General features: G+C 31.4%; 3 protein-coding genes across 6 annotated transcripts in view; 1 reads left to right on the top strand and 2 right to left on the bottom strand.

The window, feature by feature from the left end:
- Nucleotides 1-3842: 3842 nt before the first annotated feature.
- On the bottom strand, nt 3843-8216 carry LOC129916125 (palmitoyltransferase ZDHHC16). The gene is made up of 7 exons (XM_055995919.1): nt 8023-8216; nt 7814-7961; nt 7558-7749; nt 7378-7495; nt 4481-4692; nt 4073-4401; nt 3843-4013 (listed from the first exon to the last, which is right to left on the bottom strand). Exons 1-7 carry the CDS (start codon nt 8067-8069, stop codon nt 3905-3907), a joined length of 1155 nt encoding a protein of 384 aa, XP_055851894.1. The 5' UTR covers nt 8070-8216; the 3' UTR covers nt 3843-3904.
- Nucleotides 8217-11736: 3520 nt separating this feature from the next.
- On the top strand, nt 11737-19751 carry LOC129913389 (protein cereblon). 4 transcript variants are annotated; one of them, XM_055992017.1, is made up of 8 exons: nt 11737-11899; nt 11969-12178; nt 14815-14895; nt 14953-15427; nt 18725-19124; nt 19181-19283; nt 19337-19433; nt 19496-19751. In XM_055992017.1, the coding sequence occupies exons 1-8, from the start codon at nt 11881-11883 to the stop codon at nt 19689-19691; spliced, it is 1581 nt and encodes a 526-aa protein (XP_055847992.1). In that variant the 5' UTR covers nt 11737-11880; the 3' UTR covers nt 19692-19751. The 4 variants fall into 4 exon arrangements, with proteins under 4 accessions (XP_055847992.1, XP_055847991.1, XP_055847994.1 ...); XM_055992016.1 differs by having other exon boundaries at nt 11966-12178; XM_055992019.1 differs by having other exon boundaries at nt 11738-11899; nt 14833-14895; nt 19496-19750.
- A 3295-nt stretch (nt 19752-23046) lies between these two features.
- The window catches only part of LOC129913390 (E3 ubiquitin-protein ligase FANCL), a 71110-nt gene continuing 70930 nt past the window's right edge, over nt 23047-23226 (bottom strand). Inside the window, exon 4 of the mRNA XM_055992020.1 lies at nt 23047-23172. Within this exon, the coding sequence (XP_055847995.1) occupies nt 23137-23172 (36 nt within the window). The 3' untranslated portion in view covers nt 23047-23136. The remainder of the gene's footprint in view (nt 23173-23226) is intronic.

The following is a 23226-nucleotide window of genomic DNA, read 5'->3' as shown; positions in this document are numbered from 1 at the left end:
GAAATTATAACTCCTAGAGAAAAATGATGTACTAGAAAAAGAAAGATTAACTAATTTCCAATCTAAAAAGTCCTCTCTAGTTTTCTGTCCGACCAGTCGTTCTCGAGATATTGAGACAAATGCGTTTTTCAAAATGGCGGTCGCCCCACAAGACCAAACAATACGCAATCTGAGATTTGTACTTGGGATAAACCCCTCTTCAATACTGCATTCAAACTTAGCTCAAGTCATAGCTTTTTCCAGATTTTTCCCCATTGACTGAACTATAGTTTCTATTCTTATTATTTAATAGGCATATTTCAGCGCGTTTTTGTGTATTTTGCTTATTATAAGGTTTTTGTATGTTTTATAGAACTATTTTATATATAGAATTAAAGGTAACACATTAAGCTATCGAAAAATTACAAAAAAAAGTGCATGTGACCACTGAATATTTTGATATTTCGATGTGCCAAATGCCTCGCTTAAAAAAATCACCTTTTGAGAAGTAAATACCTAATATGTATTATTTTTTTTTAACAAAGAAAAAAACTTTTGATACAGATTTATAGACAAGAGAAATACCTTTTATTTTATACCAATATTATTTCTGTACACCCATTATTACGCATTCTACGATTAATTGTTCGAAAAATTAGCTGAAATCTTGATTGTGAAATCCGAAACTTCAAACTCAAATATTTCCAAAACCCCACTAACGAATTTGAAAATATTTTACCCACGTAATGTGCTTACCGTCACCTTTCATTTGATACCAATTTCGTTAGTGAACACACTTGGCCCAAGCTCCATAGAAAAATGTGCCATCTCCTTTGTGTTTTAAATTTTTTTCCACACCAAATTTTTACTTCTTCTTCTCTATTTGGCAGTATTCCATGTACAAAGTACGCGATGTTTAACTCAAATTGAATTGAAATCATCTGGGAATCTTTTTATTAATGACAGGTTACTTTTATATCACTGCAATTTTATACAATCAGTGATTGCGGTACACCTACACAGTCTTTGTTCTTACATTTTGTGCAATGCCATTTTCAAGGGGTATTTTTATACGTCAGTATCAGTAGTCTACAGACTTTAATTAATATGCAATAAATTAAAAATCCATTTATGTATGTATGTTTGTTCTATCGAGAATTTAAATTCTGTAATTTGTTTTAAAAAAAATTCAATAACTGCTGCAATAGCGATCCTCATCGTCGTCAATAAGAAAAAAAAATTTAAGAGGATTCAAATGATTATCTTGAGTAAAAGTAGGAAATCTGTAGTTAGTCTTTAGTTTAATTACATACATAAAAAGTTAGTCTATTTTTTTTGCATGTGAAAAGATAACGGTACTTTGCCATATGACCAATATGGAATAAGTTGTTTTTCCTCAAAAAAACAAGTATAACGATTAATTTAAAAAAGTTGTTGTGCTGCCGAAAACAAGATCCTAGTTTTGAAATGGTGCAGTGGATGTAGTGCTTGACTGCTAACCTGTAGGTGTGGGTTCGAGCCCTATCTCAGGCAGCATTCTTTTCTTTATCCCCCAGCTTAGAAGCCACGCGTGGGATTATATGAGATAATAATCATCTTGTCAATCAACTAGTGCCGTGTAGTTGCATTTAAAAGACCTTAGGTCTTACAGGCGGAAAAGAAAAATTTTCAAAAATATCATTTTTAGTTTTTTTAATAAATTTTTTTTTTTTTTTTGGAAAAATCGATTTCTTCAAAACATGCAAGGAATTTACTTAAAATTTTGTTTTAATATGTGGACAATCTCTTCAGAATTGCATATCACTTTTTTTTTGGAAACTTTTTGAAAATTTATATACATAAAAAAATTAATTTTTTTTAAAACGCCTCCAACAATTTTCCAAAAATAAAAAATCTAAAGATGCATTTTTAAACAAGAAATCAACTGAGAAATGACATACTTCGTTTGTGTCTGTATAGTTTCTGAACTGCAAATAAAATTCAAGTAATCTAATTAAAGGTGATAACATTTTTCAGATTCAAAATGGCAAGTTGGGTCTTCTTATCGTCCCACGCATTTCGGGCGAACTGCCAAACTTAGATTCGGAATACCTCTAAATTTTGAAATTAGGCCTTATTACCTTTATTTTGACATTATTGATTTTATAATTATGTATCCTACATAATTTGAAAATATTTTGTATCGATTCCAAGAAACTATCAGCAATACCTTAAAAAACTGTCAGGAAGGTGCTTAGTTTTACTTCTGATTTTATAGCAAAAAACATAACTCCTCCACCTATGTACATACAAAAAACAAAAAAAATATCCTTCAAATCTAAAAACAGCCGGCATGTTGAAAGTGCCAGGCTTTGACCCAGAAGAAGTTTTCGTAACTTCATCTCATTCTTCATTTCCAAAATTAAATTTTCTTTAGCTTGATGAGTAATTCGTTTTTGCAGAGGAAGCCAGGATTATAATATAATTGATACGAAGCTACCTTTTGAAGGACGCAATTTCTTAAGTTATAACATCATCTTTGTCCTTAAGTTTAAAATCACAAAACACTGACAAATTTGGGTATTTGCAGACATTTTTGGAGTTTTGACGAAGTTGCGTTCGACTCTCGAGTCGGTAAACTAAGAAACTACCAGATTTAAGACAAGGTATTTTTCTCACTGAAAAAGAGATTTTTGATCCTTTAATTTTTGGGGGAAGTGCATTTAAAACCAAAAAAAATAAAAGCTTTTTGTTTTATTATTTTGTATTCTTAATTTTGATACTTTCTATATAAATTAATACAGGGTGTCCCAAAAGTAATGGATCAAACGAAATATGCTGATAGGCCAACTTTAGGGCTCTCAGAATTTGGTAACTTGTTCATCCCAAATCCTTACGGTTTTCGATTTAATGCAGTTTTTGTGAAATTTCGAAAAATCCCGACTTGGCAACAGTATTTTGCTTCCTCCGCTCATAATTGATTTTTGTTTTTTACAATTCTTTCACTAAAACATTGCCAAATAATAAGAAATAACTAATTAATCAAAATATTTTTTATTTCATACGATATTTTGATGCAAATTTATTAACAGTTCCATGTTTTATAAAAACTCAATTTCATACTTTTATTTCAGAATAACACCTTGAAAAAAAATTGTATGGTGTGACACTGGTTTATTGCTTTAAAAACTTGCCGTGTTATTGCAGTTTTCAAAAATGTATACAAATTTCCAAAGATGAAATTAGAACGAAAGTTATTACAATTTGAATGCAAAAAAACAGGGGTTTTCAAAGCAAAATAACAAAGAAAAATAAACACATTTTCTCGGCTGTTGTTTGTTAATTTCTTTTTGAATAAAAGCCTCGCTCTTTGTTTGTTATTTTGCTTTGAAAACCCCTGTTTTTTTGCATTCAAATTGTAATAACTTTCGTTCTAATTTCATCTTTGGAAATTTGTATACATTTTTGAAAACTGCAATAACACGGCAAGTTTTTAAAGCAATAAACCAGTGTCACACCGTACAAATTTTTTCCGGGATGATGCTCTGAAATAAAACTACGAAATTGAGTTTTTATTAAACATGGAACTGTTAATTAATTTGCAGCAAAATGGCATATGAAATAAAAAATATTTTGATTAATTAATTATTTCTTATTATTTGGCAATGTTTTAGTGAAAGAATTGTAAAAAACAAAAATCAATTATGAGCGGAAGAAGCAAAATACTGTTGCCAAGTCGGGATTTTTCGAAATTTCACAAAAACTGCATTAAATCGAAAACCGTACGGATTTGGGATGAACAAGTTACCAAACTCTGAAAGCCCTAAAGTTGGCCTATCAGCATATTTCGTTTGATCCATTACTTTTGGGACACCCTGTATAATTCTATGTCAAAATGTAAAAAGTTAAAGAATTAAAATTGACTAGTATGAGATGCAAAAAAGTATTATGGCCATTCATCGTGCAACAGAAATTCGTCTTTCACAGTATGGAATGCCAAGCCATTACCCTCTGGCTTATGAATAGACGGCAAAAGTACATTCCTCCAAAAAGACCTAAATACAAAATAACTGTTAATTAAATGATTTAAGAAAAATAAGAAAAATATACTAACCTTCCCCTAACTAAACCAAGAAAAAGTTTCCAATTCTTTTTGCGACCAAAATCATAAGGATTCACATAGACTTTGTTTTCTTTTGCGAAACGTTTCCTTTCTGACTGGTTTATGTGCGCTTCTATGCTAGTCTCTCCATTTGTCACTAATTTTGCGTGCCAAATTGTAAGAGATCCCAAGGCAATCACAACTGCCACATTGATGAATGCCATGAAAATTACAGCACGTCTTTTACTCAAGCCATTGGCAGAGCTTGGTGGCGGTGTGGGCAGAATGTGTTGCGCTGGTCGCAATCCATCAATACTATCTTCGTACTCACTTATGTGTGTCTGTTGGATTAAGATGAATTTTTTTTTAAATTTTATGTGCAATTGATTTAATCGAAATAATAAATAATTATATACTCACGACTGGAATAATGTGACCACTTAAATTGAATTTGACTGGCTGACCAACGAGGGGCTCGACTTCTGTCCAACTCTCTTCTTGTCCCAGCCACAAATAGTTGTAGCCAATCTCTAGACCGAGTATGATTATGAATAGGCAGCCGATTGTTGTGTAGACCATGTACAAGAAGAAATATCGATGATTTGCGTAGCCAACGCAATTGTTTAACCAGGCTGTAATTGGTGAATGATTTTTGGGTGGAAATTATTAACGGATTTCAAGATAATTCATTATTTTTCTTATATTATTGTGATAAAATATTTGGAAAGAATCTTAATCATATTGGATATAGTTTTTTGGAGAAAGGCATCATTTTCTGATTTCAATCTTTTAATCGAGGTATGCACATAAGAAAAACATGTTATAAGTAAACAAATATTTGAAGTAATTTAATTATTTAATTGCATTGGATTCGGTATAACGAAAAACAGACGTGCTTATGAACATTTTTTTACGATAAAAACAGTTAAGAGGTAATTAAATTATCTCGTTCATACAAAGTTTGTTGACATAGCAGGTTGAAAATTATGTAAGGGAACAAGATTTACAAGACTCAAGTGTAATATTGTTTTAACAACTGTTGTTAGATTATTTTTTCGGTCATTGTCATTTAAGTTTGCCTTCATTAGTTGAATGTTAAATGACATCACTTACTCTTTGACCATGATTTTTTTAAAAATTGAAAGTGATAATAAAAGGTCAAAACAATGAAACTTTGTTTGTAAAATTTGTCAGCTCAAGATAAGGTAAGGCGGTTCTATCAAATTTAATATAAGTGACGTCATAAATCGCACTGATGCACCTTGAATGTAATATGCAATGTGTATAGTCTAGCATTTTAAAATATTAAAAAACTAGCAGTCGAGAAGATTCGGTAGCGGGATTAACTCATGGATTTAAAGAACAAAAAAAAAAGGCGAGAATTGGTTGAACGTTTTTGCTATTTTAGCACAATATTAGTTGTAAATTATAAGATGTTTTTTGATGGAATTTTAGCACCTTCCCTAAAACTGTTCCAAATATTAATGTACTTAAAAAAAAAATAATATTTACACGACTACTTAAAGTACGAAAATTTTTAAGCGAAAACGATAAAAACATGTATTTTTTAACAAAACATTTTACTATTTCTTCTTCAATTTTTCTATTTTTTTTTTTTATTATTTAAGACTTCGAATAAAGAGGGTACCTACATTTAAAAAAAAATTTAATGCACGACTGGATGGCATGTACTTGCTATTATCGTTAAAGTTATTTAGAATTAATTTATAGAATAAAGAGTACTTTAATTCAATTTGATTATTAATGTGAAAGAAACATAGAAAAGTATTGAACGCTGTTTTTTTTTTAATTTTAAAACTACGAAAATACTTTTTTAAATGGTTTAAGTCTCCACATAAAGCATTTCAAAGGTTTTTTTGTAAAACACAGAATTATTTTTTATCCATTAAAATTAATAAAAAAATGTGGTATTTCATTCTGCAGAAGTTACACAAGTCAACAAAATTAATTTTTTTTATGTTTAAGACTAAACTTTTCTATTCTAAAGTAAAAGTTGTTTGGTTTGCTGGATCGAATCCGAAGTCAAAAATATTAAAAACTTTGCTTTTGTTTGAAATATTACGAAACGTAGATAATTTTTCAAGAAATTTTTTTTTAATCCAATTTTTTTTTTTTTTAATCAAAATCATTCGAACTGTTTTTGAGAAAAGCAACTAAAGGAGAATGCGCAAATTTGTATGAAAAGTGGATATTCCGCGAGTCTCATGAACACCTTTATTTTGAATATCCAACCAATAGAACTCAACTCGAAAACAACAATGTCGAGGGTTTTTAGAGAGTTTTCTTGTTCAATTTTTTGTAAATAATAAATTTTAGATTTATTCAAAAATATTATAAAGAAGAAAAAACGTAAACAAAGAATAATTTTCATTATTTTTTGTTTAAATTTCTACAACTAAATGTAACTGATGAGCCCAACAGTTGTGTCTGGGCGAAACGCATTTTGGACTACAGGTCATTTTCAAAAATATTATAGGTAAATATTTCTTCATATTTTCGAAATCATAATGTTTAATTCAAAAAGCTTAGTTAGAGCTTATTCCTAGGAATATCTATTTTTTTATATTGACTTTATTCGTTTTATAGTCTAACTGATGATTTAAAAAATATATTGAATGTGGATCACTGTGGCGTATGCGCAATCACTGTTTTTTTTTTGTTAATCTTTATTACTGTTTTTATGAAATTTTTGAGTTTTATAAATGATTTATAGCTCATTGAACAAGATAATTTACATATTTTCTATTATAGATACATATATCTTCCAAACTTAATAATAAAAAAACTAGTGCAGCTTTGTAAATGGAACTGTCTTCATTTTGACATAAATAATACCCATAATAATAATATGGGAAAGTCATAAGCGAATTTTGACCCCGTCATAATTTATAAAAGGTCAAATGTATTAATATATTATATACAATTTTCTATAAAAAAGTTTTGACGCCTTCTCCGAATGTTATATTAAGAGATATCTTTATTTTTCATATGTTGATATCAAACACAAACATGTTCCAAATTACACATAAAAATCGTAGTGAAAATAACTGGCTGGATACAATAGCACTTTTATCATTTAAACGCTTTAATATTTTTTTAAAGGAACATGATTCGCACTACAACCAAATTGAATGACTCCTAACCCTTGTTAAGCTTTGTTTTGGTGGATTATCATCTTTAGAATGAGGAATTATACAATATGACATGAGTTTATATTAAGAAGGTGTTATTCAAACATTGAACCAAAATACACTTAGTTTCATTGATGAATATGTAATTAGAAAATTTATACTTACGACAATGATGATCCATTTTTAAAACACATTTTTTACACACTGAACAGTGATGTGCTCTTGGAGGCTTTGGTGCAATACACTTCTTACACATGCTAACCGATTCCACTAAAACAGAATCCTGAAAAACAATTCACATATGTTATTCCTATCTCTAAATGGAAATCATCTTATTGGCCTTACCTGTGGAGGATTTCCAGCTGGCGTTATAACAGCCATAACATAATGGAATATAACATTAAGCAAAAGCCAATTGCCAACGATGACAACTAAAATGGAAAAGTTTTGACTCCTTTCCCACCAAAAAGGCAAACCAATCCAATAGGAAATGTAAACAACAGCAGAAGTGAGTAATGCAACTCCAATTACAAAGAACTAGATTTACAAAAACATCTAAATTAAACCATGTTACTTGAATAACTTATGTATTCTTTTTTACCGGTCCTAATAAACATGTGTAATTGTCGACAAACCAAAAGACTGGTTCCATAAGAACATCACTCGCATAACTCGCATTCATATGATGATTATAAGTCAACGAATTTAAACATATTTTCATGTAGTTCCATCGATGTTTGATGCGAGATCTGCAAGGATTTGATGTAATGTAAAATAGAAGAATGAATTTTATTTGATAGAAATATTTACAATAGTTTTTTTGGAAATCCTCGAAGGCGCCACTGTATTCTACTCATGGTTGTTTTGATTTTTGTTTTTTATCCTCCTTATATATTTACATCAACATTTTAAAATTCTTATTAATAATTCAGTAATTCATTTTAATGAAATGAAATAACTATCTTATTTGAAGAAAAACAACAAGAAATCAATTTTTTGTTTATTTTTTTGATACATCAATTTTTGACAGTTCGATGACGTTTGAAATAATATTCACCATATTCACCACAGATGTATAGGGTGCAGCAAAAATGAAATAAAAAATATTAAGACCATATTCACATTCAAATTACGTCTGCCGCACGGCAAACATTTATGCCGACTTTTCACGAGTCGATTTTAGCCGTGCTTTGCCGCACGACTTTCGACTCGTGTGAACGTAACTCGCAGGCGACTAAAGCTTTGTATATAAAATCTATAGTACTATCATGAAGTGCAATTTTTTAGTTTGTTCGTTACCTGATTGGTCGCGAGGGCGCTTAGATCGAATTAATAATGGGAGTAAGGAGAGGAGATATATACATTTCTGTTTGAAATTTGACATATTTTTTAGTTCGTTCGCTAGCTTACTTTTTTGGTGGCGCTGTTTTTTTTCATGATAGTACTATAGATTTTATATACAAAGGACTAAAGTGACATTTAGAAAAATCCTAGTTGACCGATATATCGTGCGGCTAAAATCGAGTGGGCATTACTCGCACAAAGTCGGCATAAATAAGTAATAACACCATAAAAAAAAAATACCAAGAAGCAAACTCGGCGGTCAACTGACGTTTGCCTACAAGCTGCGAGGTGTGGTGAATGTCGTAAGCCTATCGTTGTGTTCGTGTCCAATGTGTGGTGAATGTCGTGAATCTATAAATGTGTCCGTGTTAACGTCATTTACCAACGTGGTGGCAATCACATATATTCACAGACAGCACTGTACACAAATGGGTTTTGGGGGGAAAGACGTACGAAAGTTTCCAGTCTTGGTATTTTTTGTTTATGAATAACACCCACGATGTTATCTCCTAAACAAAAAGGAAATAACTTCCGCATGTTTTTTTTTTCTTTTTAAGTGGCGATAATACCCTCATTAAAAACTTATTTAGGTTGTATTTGTCATTCAGAATGTGAATAGAAGGCAATGTAATTTTGGGTTTGCCTAACATTGATTTTGATTTAGTTATTTGAACGTTAAAAATAGCAAAACAAGAAATAAAAGCCTAGTGCGCAGCTGAAGCGAAACGAAATTTTAAATACAAAAATAGCATAACGAAAAATTTCGTTTTGCTTTTCGTTTTTCAGTACGCAGCTCCAGCGAAAAATTGGAGAGTTTTCACTCACTTTGTGACTTAAGCCTAGTACGCAGATCGGGAAAAAAAAACAAATTTTATATCTACAATTTTAATCTCTACAAAACATTTTTTTAACCCGAGCAAAATTTTGAAGTTGGAGAAATTACCTAGGGTAAACTGCCCAATCATTGGCACCTTAAGCGAATCTCGCACCAACTTTAGTTCGCAGTTTTTTCCGTATAGCTTAAAACTATTATTAATACTTTTTTTGTAACTATCACCTCATTTGGTAAGAATATGCCAAAAAAAGGCGGGAAGAGTGAATTTAAAAAAAAAAAAAAAAATAGTAGCTGTAAATGGTTTTTAAAATCAAGGTTCAAGTAATTTCTATCAATTTTTTTTTCTTTCAAATTAAATTAATTTTTTTTTTGTTTTTGATTTGATTCCGAGTTGTATTTGCTTCGTCTTCACTTTTCAAGTATTTTATTAAAGAGTCCATCTTAATTTTGTTTGAATTTTTTTTCAATTTTGCTTTATTTTTTTTCCTTGTCACAATTTTTGCCGGCAGAATAACCCAACTAGCACAACAGCTTCTATAATTTGAGATCTCGCAGGTACTACTTTTTATACAGCTTGTATTGAGCTTGCTTCAGAATTTAATTTCTTATACAAGTTCGAACTTGTTTAACAACTTCTAATAAGTTGTTTAAATACTGTTAAAGAAACTTAAACGAAAAAAGCTTGTTTTCGAAAAGGCCTGTTTAATGAATTTATAAAAGTTTTAAAGAAAGAATTTGATTTTGGTTTTGATAATGAATAATCTAGCTGGGACACTTTTTGGTTTTGACATTGAATAATTTAGCTCGGACATTTTTTGTTTTGACATTTCTGCTGTTTGAACTGATTAAGTTTTTGACTTCATTAATGAATATACTAGGATAGCCGAGTGGGTAGAGTGGCGGACTGCCACCAAGCAGATACGAAGTTCGATTCCTGGGTGTGGTAAAAAAATTATATAATTTTAAAATTATTATTAATAGATAGACTAAAAACTAATGGAATAATATATATAATTTCAAATAAAAAAATAAAATTCATGATTTAAAATCAAATAAAAACCAGTTAAAAAAGAATTCTTTTTTGTTTTTGTAGTTGTTTTTTTAATTTCGATAAGACATGTATTAAAGAACTATACAAGCTGTTCCGAAGATATCTGTCAAATCTCAAAGCTTCGGTAGAGCTTCGGTAAAGCTTCGTTTAAACTTCTTATAGAGGATCAAACTTGTATAACGTTCTCCTTTTTCCATGCCCAACAACCTTACTAAAGTTTAAAAGAAGCTGAAAAGTAGCTTTTGTAAAACCTTAATCGAAGCTGAAATGTTAGTTGGGAATGCTTCGAACATTATTCGTCCGCTCAAAATTAAGTGGAGACTTTTTCTTTACAGCGGCTCCAAATATTTAAATTTTGCGCGTGAACTGCGTCTGCTTGGAAAAATATTCAAGACAAAATTTGTCCCGAGAAAAAATTTGTATGAGAAGTAAAATTGTTCCTGATCTGCGTACTAGGCTTTACTTTTTATAGTCCTGTGCATTTTTCTTGATTCCAAAAGCAGTGTTGACGGTTTTTTGCTCTTAATTAATTTATTTCTTGCGTTTAAAATTATTTTCTGTTGTTTTTTCTTGATTTTAAATTAATTTGAATTTTTTAATTTGACTTTGAGAGAATACTCGATGATATTTTTTCGTTGACATTTGCGTTGTCGACTTTGGAGACTTGAAAATTTTTCGTTTCGCATCAGCAGCGTACTAGGCTTTAAACGGTCGAGATAAAATTCCCATACAAGTTATCGATAATTTGTATGGGATACATTTAAGCTCGGCTAAAATTTTTCGATAATTTGTATGAGAGCTAAATTTTATCTCGATCTACGTACCAGGTTTTAACCATAAACAAAAAATACCAAGACTGGAAACTTTCGTACGTCTTTCCCCCCAAAACCCTTTTGTGTACAGTGTTGTCTGTGAATATATGTGAAAGCCACCACATTGGTAAATGAGGTTAACACGCACACATTTATAGATTCACGACATTCACCACACATCGGACACGAACACAACGATAAGTTCACGACATTCACCACACCTCGCAGCTTGTAGGCAAACGTCAGTTGACCGCCGAGTTTCCAGTCTTGGTATTTTTTGTTTATGGTTTTAACCAGGGTCTCATGAATACTCCTCCATGTCGGTTATTGAATTAGAGCGAACGAAACTTTTCTGCAAAGAAAAAACAAAAAACGTTGTAGTGTGTTCAGGGCACAAGAATTTATTTTTACGGATGTGGTGAATTGCAAGAAGAGCCAAAATATATTTTCAATAAAAAGAGACAAAATACCTAAAAGACTTTTTTTTGTTTTTCTTTCGACATTTGATGGCCACAAAAACAAAAATAAAGTCGGAAAAATTTTATTTTCTTCAGAAAATTCATTTTAAAACCCCAAAAAAAGTTTACAAAAATTATAACAAAATATAAAATTAGTAAACAGAAATAATGGATATTGATTCAGAAGGTAAATAGAAATCCTAAATAGTTTTTAAATAAATAAAATCTTCACTTGAAAAATTTTCCTTAAAAGTAGACCCAAATTTAGGACGTGAAAATGTTGAGGAAGTCGCAGAGTCTCCTGCAGTTGTTGCCACTGGATCACGCCAAGTAATTGATACTGAAGATTCCCCAGAATCTGACGACAGTGCAGAATCTCAAAGTGCGGTTTTACGAAGAGTTTCGAGAGTTAACAGTGAACCGAATAATCCGACTGAGACAAGTTCCGATGATGATGGAGAACCAAGTAAGAAAATTATAGTAAATATTAAAATAAATAGGCATTAAAAAGGATAAAAATTATTAAACTCATGAAACTTGACAAAAAGTTTGCTTTTGGGATAGGAACCAAGGATCAAAAAAGTCTCAAAAAGAATCACCGCACCATTGTTAAACTTTCCCATTAGCTCATAAGCTTCCACTGTAAGTCACTTGTATCCCCCAGACCAGTGTTTTTCAAAGTGTGGGTCGCGACCCCCTGTAAATAAAAATAATAACAGAAAATTTCTGAGTGCGACAAATGTGTTTGTATGTTTTTAAATAAATGTTGAGATCTTGGATTGATCTTTGATACTTTAACGATTAAATCGTTTTTCAAGTTAAGTCTTTTTTTCTTCATAGTTTTAATGTCCAAAATTGAATAGAATGTGACTTTACATAAGTTTGAAGCTTGCTTCTTTTGCCAGCTCAGGATACAGGGATAGTCTCTTAATCCAGAAATTGTCAATTGTTTTTAAATTAGATCCATTTTTTAATATGTCACCTGCAGGTAAATCTTTAAGGTTTTCTTTCAGTTTTACTGATGGTAGATGAGCAAATTCAACCGAATTATTAAAAAAAGGATTTGAAATCCATCTTAGTTGAGAAACCATTTCTGGAATTAAGTTTCATCTTTAAATTTATAAATTCTGTACCATGAGAGGAATATGGGAGCTTACATAATATTGATTCTTACGGTGAATTTGCATCAAATTTGTTTGCCTGTAGAGACACTGACCATAACAGAAGTTTTCCTAGAAAAACTCTGTCTTTTGCAGTAACATTGTTTTCCTGTCTCCCTTGGAGGCTCTTATTCAGAATGTTTAAGTGGTCAAAATGATCAGCGATAATTTTAGAAAGAGGGTCAGAAAAATGGTTCTAATTTTGGAACAATATCTTGAATGCAAGAACTTGTCGATAACGAAAGCAGTCCATGAAACATTTTGCACCATCCACCGGCATCGCTACAAAATGGTAAACATTTTGTCCAATCTGATTTAAAATTTAGAATTATTTTTTATAAAAACTCTTATTTCTTATTCGTCTTGTGCGCCTTGTCATGCCAAAAATGTTGATATCCATATCTCATTTTTGCATTTGCCATTTGCTGAGTTTTGAAAAAAAAAAAACGCTCCTGAATTGTGATTTGCATTTAAGAATTCAGGAAATAAAAATTTCTGCAATACCTGCGTCCTGCATTAAAAAATGAAAATAACTGCAGCAAGGCACTGTATAATTTTTTATTAACACGGGAACGAATAAGTAAAATCTTATGTAACTAGACCGAGTTCTGAAGGGGTACATTGTATACAGCTATTTAAAAATATATACTAACACAATATATTGTGAGGGGGTCGTCAAAATATTTTTCCTCTCAAGGGGGTCGCGAACTCAAAAAGTTTAAAGAACACTGCCAAGGGCAAGTCCACTACCAGTAACCTCATTGAATTCTTGAACTTTACCTTTTTAGCCCTTGAGGCTAGGTCGGAATTGGAAGTCGATGTGGTCTCCACTGATTTGAGCAAGACCTTTGACAAAATTTCCTACAATTAGTCATCGAAACCAAATTAAATGAATCATTGGCTTTTTAGGACCAATTACATATTTTACTGTCTCTTTGAAAAAACACCATTTTACCAAAATTTTTTTATGAAAACTCTTTATTCTTGCTTTCTGTCCCAAATTCACCAGTTTTACCAAATTTCATTAGGGTGACCCATCATTTTCTTTTTCACTAAAAAAAAACTTTTCAACCATGATATTCTTATAGACACTTTAGATTCTTGTTTCTAATCTCAAAATTAACATGCATAATTGCTGAATTTCAATAGGTTACCATTATTATTACTTACTTTTTCCAATTTACAAACTCCTTAGATTCTTGGTTTCTGTTATAAACGAAACATTTGAACCAATTTCCATTGGTGTAACATTTTTGTTCCAATTTTCATAGTACTTATTCCGAATTTCATCCATCATTTCTTTAAAAAAAACACCCTTTCCCGCAAAATAATTTTGTATACTCTGTTGATTTTTAGTTCTTATAACAAACGGAACTTCTTCACTAAGTTTAAAAAATAAACAAGATGAATGTTAGTTGTTATGATACGTTTCTCACACATAACTTAATCCATCAAAAAATTATCCTTTCACCAAAAATATTTTAAGAACTTTATGAATCCTTTGTCTCTTCTTTATCTAAAACCTTCATCCCAAATTTCATATTGTATCATGTTTTTCACATGGGTTTTGATTGTATTTTACCTGTTAAAATAAAAAAACAAGCACCCTTGTTTTTAATCGGCAATAACTTTTCTTAGAGCAATCGTATTGACTTGGTTTTGATGCCATTAGATTCAGCAACTTTAGAAACATGTGCCATATCCATACGATGGTGTTCCACAAACAATTTTTTCATTATACGTATTTTTTACGTTTATACCCTCTTTTTTGTCCGCGAAAAAACACCCTTCCACCCAATTTTTTTTTATAGACTTTTTATCCTTGGTAAAATTTTTGCCAAGTTTCATGAGTGTAACAATTTTTTTTATTTGTTGATTTTATGTACTATTTTAACTCTATATTAGCTGAATACATATTTGTTATAACATTTAATTTGTACAGTGAGGTCTTACATTATAGCACCCTGGGAGCCCGACGACGAAGCTGTCCACATGTCTGATTCGGAAATTGAAATTGAAATCGGTTTGTCTTCCTTTGTGAATGGTCACTAGCTTGCAATTGATATATTCTTTATTTAAGAACGTGACGAGCGAGATCTTACAGAGTTGTTGACATTGGAACGTTTTTCAAATACCGACGAAGATGCCTCTGATCCGGATGCCGAACAACGAGCAAGAGATAATGAAATTCGTTTTGATACAAATCTACCCGCCGAACACTCGTATCTGGGTACGAATATGAATCGAGTGTCTGGAGTTGAGTACTTGGACACAGGCAGGATACATCGAATTATGCTATTCATGCATCAACACATTATATTCCCTGGCGAAGTGCTGCCATTTATGATTCCTGGATTTATAATTGAAGCGGACATTGATTCGGATAATGGTTTGTTGTTTGGAGTAGCGTTTGGTCATGTGCGATGTCCCAAAACACAGGCAATGTACGGAGTGACTTGTCAGATTTATGAGAAGGGAACTGATGAACGAGGTCATACGCTTATTAAGTCGAGAGCTTTGCAGAGATTTATAACAACTAATGATACAAGAAGAGAGTAAGTTTAAAAATATAAAATAAAGAAATGTTTTATGGTGGTTAAAATATCCAATCAAAAAAATGATAGAGGCTCAATTTACTATGCCGTTGTAAGAAAAAAGTCTCTTCATTTAATTTGAGGACTTTCTTGAATTTACATCAACATCCGTATTGCTCATATCTGAGCTGCTGTGTTTTCAGCTTTATGATCAGGTCGATGTGACTATGTAGACTAGACTGGGCCAAAAAAATAAAATATTTTTTTTTTTGAAAGTTACTTCGAAAATCTTGTTCAGGATGATGAAAAAAAAATTTGGTGAAAATTTGAGCCGTTAAAAAAAATTTTAAGAGGTCTATCATCGGTGTTTTTTATTTTTATACATGATATGATGTTTTACAACAGAACTGCTAGACGATCAAAGTAAAAAAAAATGTCTGTTCATTTTTTCTTATATAAAATTAAATTTCCTACAAAAAAGATCTGATTGAAAATTTTCGTCAGACGAACCGTATTCGAGTAATGTAGACCGTATAGCACGTCGTTAAACCTTCTCTATCCAAAATCTATGCGGAGTAGTGGCAAACATACTGACCAAAATGATTAAGGTGTTATATAAGACGATTGTTGTTCTTTGAGAGTTCTTTTTAGTCCAAAGAAATAGTGGTTCGCAAGATTGATTGTTTGCTTTGTTTTTGCACCGGATATCATTGTGCGAGGTCATAGTGAATCCCAAACAAACAAATTTGACTACTTCCATTGTGATGTTCTGACCGAGACGACTGTGTTGTGCCTGTGTTATCAATCATAGCATGTACTTTCATTTTCATCGCATCCATCTCAATATCACAAAAGCACCACTGATAGCTCTCTCTGCTCTTTCGAAGTCAGAACGCATGTTTGAAAAATTCTCCCTTGTTGCACACTACTACTTCAATTACTTTGTTTAAAAGGTTGATAGCGCAACTTTGTTTAAACCTTTCTAGTCATCAAAGGATTCGGTGATGTTCTGACATCAGCAAACAGAATTCTCCTTGTACAAACGAACAAGTTTAGCAAGGATGCTAATATGCGACATAGCTCTCCTCTATCGTACTGACTAGGTCAGTACTTTTGTTTTCAGTTTGCTGTCCGTAAACATTTTTTTGTTTTATTTAAAATTTAATCATTTTTTTTTTTTTATTTCTTAGTCGCGCCTAGAAAAATAAACTTTTTCAATTATATTTGGTAAAAGTTTCTTCAACTTGATTTCGTTTTTGATGATCGCTTTCTGTTTAGTTTTTCTGCCGTTTGTTTTGTAATACACAAGAAGGGCTTTGTTTAGTACATCGAAGTTGCACTCCGTCCTTGTAAACGTTCTTGCTAAATTTGACCGGTCTAATTTTAAATGCTTGTTCCGTGCTTCTGATGCTTCTTCGGATAGCTGTCGAATAGATAATAGAGCACTTTTGATAAATTCTGATTCATGTATAAGAAAAGAATCTTATGCATCGTTGGATTCATGGGATGCCACGGATATAGTTCAACATACAAATGGACCGTATCGAAAGCAACTTTACTGGTTGAACAGAATGCAAATTCGCTTGTAGCAAAGAAAAACGCCGTGGTACAAGATGTCAAATAAAATCGCTCAAAATGTAGAAAAGATGAACAGAATTATGTGGCGCACTAAAATGTCAATTGCCTTGAAAAAAAAAATAACTACATTAGAAACGTCAAAAGTCATTGTGCTTGTAGCTTGAAGTAAAAGTCGACTCGACTTGTACCACAGCGAATTTCGTTGCTGCACAGCTACGGATTCTGGCACCAATATACTTATTTCATACTTTTTTACTTTGACAACGCCACAAGACACAGCTACAGCTACATCATTCTGTTCCACCATTTAGGACAATGCGTCTCAAATAATTTAATTTCAAGTTCATTCGCTTGATTACATTCACTTAAGCTCTGTGTTTCTTTTTAAGCTATGTATGTGAAATCCTTAAACAGACCAGATTTTGCAGTCAAAGTTTGTACCTCAAAAATATCCTGAAGCCAAACATCATTTATAAAAATTCAGTTAAACTTCTCCTCCGAACAAGAGGCTTCATTGAGCAAATTCATCTGAAGATAATATAATTTGGCTTCAAAATAATCCTACTTGCACTCATTCATGATATTTTAGTAAAAACTCGTAAGTGGACGATCCTTCAGAAAAATTTTTTTTTTTTATTAAAAAAGTTGTTAATTTTAACAAAACCTAGACACACGTTAAATCTCGAGGGGCAGTTAAGGGCAACATTTCCAAATAAAAGTTTACAATCGATGACTTTGAACTGATGCTGTAGCGAAGCACTTTAAATTAATATTTAAATAGAGCTGAAAAAAAAATCACTTTTCAAATGCTTTCCGACACTTCAACTCCACATGCATTTAAAATTTATTTTTTTAAAGCTTACATTTCTTTCCAAAATATGTAATTTTTTTTTGCAATGATTTCCCCCAGACGCAATAGAGCTGTTAAGACCTCCAGTATCCCGAAAACAAACATTTTTGATGGTGATTGAAATTTCATGTTTCTAGTTGCACTGGCTGATTAAATATTACATATTCAGTTAGTTGTTTTGTCCCTCTTTGCATCACGTCGTCCTTATGGCACTTATATGTCTTCTCTCTTCCTTGGTTGGGTCTTTATCTTCTTTCTTTTTCGATGTAGATTTTGACAAAGCGTTCGCTTGTATTGTTCAAAGCGCATGACATCAAGTCTCAACCAAGCAACTGCTGTTTATGTTCCTATCCATAGTAGAATCAAGAGTAGCATACAAAAAAGTCGGGATAAAACCGGCTTACGACAGTTTTCTTTTGTTGACAGTTTTTTTTGGGTGTTTAATCCCATTTTTGAGTTAGTCATTCCTGACATTTTCGAATTTTTATTTTTAACTCGTTTTATAGCCTTTAAGGAAAAGTAAATTGCTTTATTTTCCTCTTAGTTTGGTCTTTAGCTCACTTACTTGAGGCTACTTGTTAAAAGGTCGTTCAGTCCACCTCCTGTTTCGAAAAAAAGTTACGTGACGATAGCCTTTCTGTGCTTTATTCGATATTTGATGCTGTCTTTTGATAAAATACAGTCGAATTCGCCTGCCTGCAAACCAAACCAATATAAAAGGTTACTCAACTTTGTGTTAGGAAGCAGCTTTTGATCTTTTAAATTGCTACAGATAAAAGTTAAATCAAAATAGTCTGGCATGGGACAGACAAAATATACTTTCCGACACTTCAACTCAATATCCATTTAAAATTTATTTTTTAAAGTTTACATTTCTTTTTATAATACAGGCATTTGGAATACATCACATCAGGACTACAACTAAAAACTTTTGGCTATATCAAAATTTTACCTGAAATCAGTTTGCCTGATCCGCTAGCATCGATAAATATAGGAAGCATGAATAGATTTCGTGATATCCCAGGACTAGCTGGCTATTTGAGTGATTTTCGAGCTACAACAACAATCTGGCCAAAGCATGTCTTCAATCAGTTTACAATAAGTTCAATTATAGAAAAAGTGCTCAAATCGTTGGAAACAAATAAAGTGCAATCAATGCCAACAGATCCAACAAGACTTTCCTTTTGGTTGAGTCGCAATGCTCATATATCAGAGGATCAATTGAGTAAAATATTCATGACTGATTGTACAAATGTTCGAATGCGGATGATTGCAGATTCATTTAGTGATGTAAGAAAATTTTAATGAAATCGAAAAACATAAGAATTAATTTTGTTCTTTTAAAGGGTTCCGTATTTGTTTGTCGAGTTTGTCGCAATCCCATTGCACATTGTCGGGAATTGTTTGCAATGTCAAAACATGGCGTTCAATCACAGTATTGCAATTCATGTAAGATTATACTTTTGTTAATCTTTCTTAGAATAAAGTTTATTTCTTTATAGCGGGTTATATACACGAGACAAATACTGTATATAAAGTGTTTCCGAATGCCATTACTTTTAGTGGAGAGCCATCGAGTGAATTCAGCTGGTTTCCTGGGTAAATTTTTTTTGAAAAATCTAAATTAATTAATTTTTGTAATTTTGAATTAAATTTTTCAGTTATGAATGGCACATTATTGTTTGTAAAATGTGCAATCGTCACATTGGATGGCAGTTCCGTGCCAATGGTGATAATTTGAGTCCAGTTCTTTTTTATGGAATTACCGGTGCCAGTGTTAAGGTGTCAAAGAAAAATGAAACAAGAACACTGCGTAATAATCTTTTTAGTAATTTATTTCAATTGATTGATTTGTAGATATTAAGCATATACTCACTCTAAATATATTATATTATACATAAAAAACAAAACCGTTTGCTAATTTTCAATGGAGGATGTAATACTTAAAGAAATTACTAAAAAAAACTTCTCTTTATCAAAGAATGATTTTTTATGGAACATTATTTACCTTCGGAGGCAGATATTTTCGAAACAAAGTCTAAAAACAAGTTTTGGTTTACAGATACGAGTTCACAATCAACAGATCTGCATATTTTTGTAAAAAATTAGAAATTTATTTTTTTCGGATTTTCGAGAAAAAATCAAGGTTAACCCCTTGCCTAAAAAAAAATAAATTTTCAAAAATTTCCTCCAAATCCATCGAGTGGGACATCAAAAGAAGGGTCTCTTTAAACTCTATTCATAACTGCAAAGCAAAAATTATTTCGAGGTCTAACACCCGTTTGCTGAATCCAAACTCAAGCATTTAGGAAAAAGTAGGTAATAAGAGTTTTTTCGATGGCGGTCAAAGCAACCGAGCTTGATGACCCAATTAGCGCAGAATGCGCCGTTTTGATACCAGAACTCATGGAAGAGGAAAATGTACTATGTCCAAAATTTAACACTGAAAGACATAACCAACTCATACATACGATCTCTCGATTTTAAAATCCCCTATGATTGCGTAAATACGGGCGACCTATACAAAGTCATATTGCAACTTGGTATCTCTGATGATCTCGCTGCTAGGTCAAAATCCGCCAGAACACCAGCGAAGTCTTTGATGTCGAGCAAGGTTTACGAGAAGGTGAAAGAAGAATTTCTAGTAATGTTGAATCTTCGTACATCTGCATTTCATTGCGATCTACTGCTATCGAAGTTTTGCGGAGAGGCGCCCGCCCTTTGCAATTTATTTTCAAATCTTGAGTGTCTACTATTGATTTTACTAATAAATAAAGAATGGGTTTGTATGTACGTCATTTTACGTTCAAAATTCAGTATTATAAATATTTGGGAAGCATTTGTTCATTGTTGAACGAAAATAATTTTTCTTTTTTGCGAGGTACAATGGTGTTTTCTCAAAAACGGCTCAAACAATTTTGATTTAAAAAAAAGATATGCGTAAGTAGCGTCGCAAATAAGTTCCTACTTTTGAAACAAAATAAATATTTTTTGAACCGTTTTTAAAGCTGTCTGACATAGATTTCTGAATTTTTAGTAAGCAACCCAACGAATTCGATTTCAACAAAAATTTTAAGAAAACTGTTTAGTATCGTGAATGTTGAAGCTAAGAAATTGTTTTTTTTTTTAATCATTTTTTTTAAACTTCATTTTTAATACTTTTTTGCGTACCTACGAATTTTTATTTTTCGAGAAATGTTTGAAAACTTGTATTTATAAAAATTACAAAAAAAAAGCTCTTACGATTTTATTTTGTATTCCTATTTTCGTGACCTTTTTAAATGAAAATTAGAGGATCACCTCTTAGGCGGGCTCTAGTTTCGTCAACAAGACACACATAAGAGGATCATAATTTTGATATTATTTTTTTTTTCTTCCAAAAATTTTTCTTATAGGTACAAGAAATTAAATGGCATTTTTGATTTTAAGATCAAAACCATTTAAAAGAATGTTTTTGCTTTGATTTTTATGTTTCACTCAAGGATTCGCTCATTCTGAAATCAAATAAAACAGTTTGAATCGCTTCCACTCAATTCTGAAATTTTATATCTGTCATGGTGAATAATCAAATACAAATTTTTTGCTTTTGAGTGAATTCTGTTTTGAAATCGAGAAGAGAATTTTCATTCTGAAAAGCGTTCTTTCTGTCATGTTCGTGTGAATAAAACACTTTCAGAAGGCTTCTGAATAATTCCAGAGAGCCAATCGAAAACGATATAAAATTATTCTTTCATGAATTTTTGTCTGAAAAATTCTCATATTTTTAATATAAAAGTGTCATTATTTTGCTTTAATTTTATTCAACCTACACTTCATACCAGCTTAATTGTTGAACGTTTACCCATACAATTTTCCTACAATTTTGCCTCATCTTTACAATGGTCATTTTTTGCTCGGTCATTTTTACAATATACCTACATATAACTACATAGAGGCGTATTCTTCGACACTGTTTAACAATAAAAAAAAATTGAGTTTATCTCATTTGAATTACATTGGATAAACACCAGTTCAAGTTAAACAACAACTGTGAGTATGCCCAATTTTTGTATTGCATCCTGAACTTGACTCATTTTTAATTATTTTGTTTCAGATGTGGAATTATTTAGCCTTCACACTTTCGTAACATTCTTTTCTAAATATGCCTGGTGGTGCTGTTTATAAGGTAGATCTAAGCTTGTATTAGGTATCAACTAAAAGTTTCATTCATTCGCTTGTTGATTCTGTTCCTTGTTGTTCATTGTATTGTTTAAATCCTCACAAAAAAACTGGATCTTAAATATCTCTTCTAGTGTTTTCATTTTTGCCTGAAATAAAAACAGAACATTCTCGAATACCATCGTTTCGCTATTTATGTTTCTTTTGAATGTTTTTGTGTGTTTGACAACATACAATATTCAGCCCTATTGTGAGTTTCACGTGTACAAGATTCCACCCGGAAAAATTGAATTTCACTTTTTTTTTTTCCCCCTATTGTGAGTTCCGGGCGAAAAGTTGTTCACGTTCGGAAATCTCCTTGTATTTTCAACTTTTTTGTTCAGGTAATATGGGAGGTATTCGACAGCTCTTCTCTCATTAATATTCTGGTGCTGAACAAGAATCTAGTTAAGCGGAAAATGTAAATTCCCTTCGGGTGAAACTCATGATAGCTTTTTAAATTCCGGGCGAACAAAAATATTCCGGTTTTTATTTCTTTCTAATTTATCTAGTTCAGGTGTTACCCAGGCAGGTTTCCTTTATTCCTGACTCCATGATTTTAATAAATTTCGTTTTTCGTTAGCTTTAACGTTTAAGTGTCTTTTATACTGTATAGGTTATAGAGTTTAAGTTTATTAAGAGAGGAGTTGGATTCACAGTTGGTTTTCCTAAGTTTTGATAAAGGTTTACGTTGGACTTTAGCACTATATGCCCAATTGCTTCATAAACATTTTTTACTACAATATCCTTTTCCTTATCAATTTTGTTTAATGATTTTTTTTACAATTTTCATTTTAGTCCACAATTTTAAAATTATACTAAAATGAGTCAACAGTGGATCTTACACGAATAAAATTAATATAGTTTACAATAAATATTTGTTTGTTTATTTATTCTTAGTAGGTATCAAACCAAAATTTGTTTAATTCTTAAAGGATTGTTTCACATGAAATATATTTACTATCATGATTTTTTTTATTCTAATCGTTTAGAACAAGTACATAACTTTTAAAGCAAAAAAAGAGAAGAGATTCCATAAAACTTACCAAGATAGTTTCAAACTTAATAATTTTAAAAGTAAATCTTTATTTTCATCTCTTTTCCATTATTTCAACATATCAGCAAATGTAGTAGAAAGTTTCTAAAAGGAAAAAAGAAGGTTTTCATTATTAACAGCTTCATTATTTTGTTTAAT

The sequence above is a fragment of the Episyrphus balteatus genome, chromosome 3 (genome assembly GCF_945859705.1).
Source record: "Episyrphus balteatus chromosome 3, idEpiBalt1.1, whole genome shotgun sequence".
NCBI classification, from domain to species: Eukaryota; Metazoa; Arthropoda; class Insecta; order Diptera; family Syrphidae; genus Episyrphus; species Episyrphus balteatus.
Note: the sequence above shows the minus strand (reverse complement) of the source record. Positions and strands in the feature narration are given on the sequence as shown.

What these genes read in the sequence shown, in the direction of transcription:
- LOC129916125 (XM_055995919.1), bottom strand. Translation starts at nt 8,069, where the DNA reads ATGAGTAGAATACAGTGGCGCCTTCGAGGATTTCCAAAAAAACTATT. An exon ending in ACACATGTTTATTAGGACCG is followed by an intron (nt 7,750 to 7,813) that starts GTAAAAAAGAAT and finishes TTGTAAATCTAG; the next exon opens with TTCTTTGTAATTGGAGTTGC. An exon ending in CTTGGTTTAGTTAGGGGAAG is followed by an intron (nt 4,014 to 4,072) that starts GTTAGTATATTT and finishes TTTTGTATTTAG; the next exon opens with GTCTTTTTGGAGGAATGTAC.
- LOC129913389 (XM_055992016.1), top strand. An exon ending in GGAAATTGAAATTGAAATCG is followed by an intron (nt 14,896 to 14,952) that starts GTTTGTCTTCCT and finishes TCTTTATTTAAG; the next exon opens with AACGTGACGAGCGAGATCTT. An exon ending in ATCACAGTATTGCAATTCAT is followed by an intron (nt 19,284 to 19,336) that starts GTAAGATTATAC and finishes ATTTCTTTATAG; the next exon opens with CGGGTTATATACACGAGACA.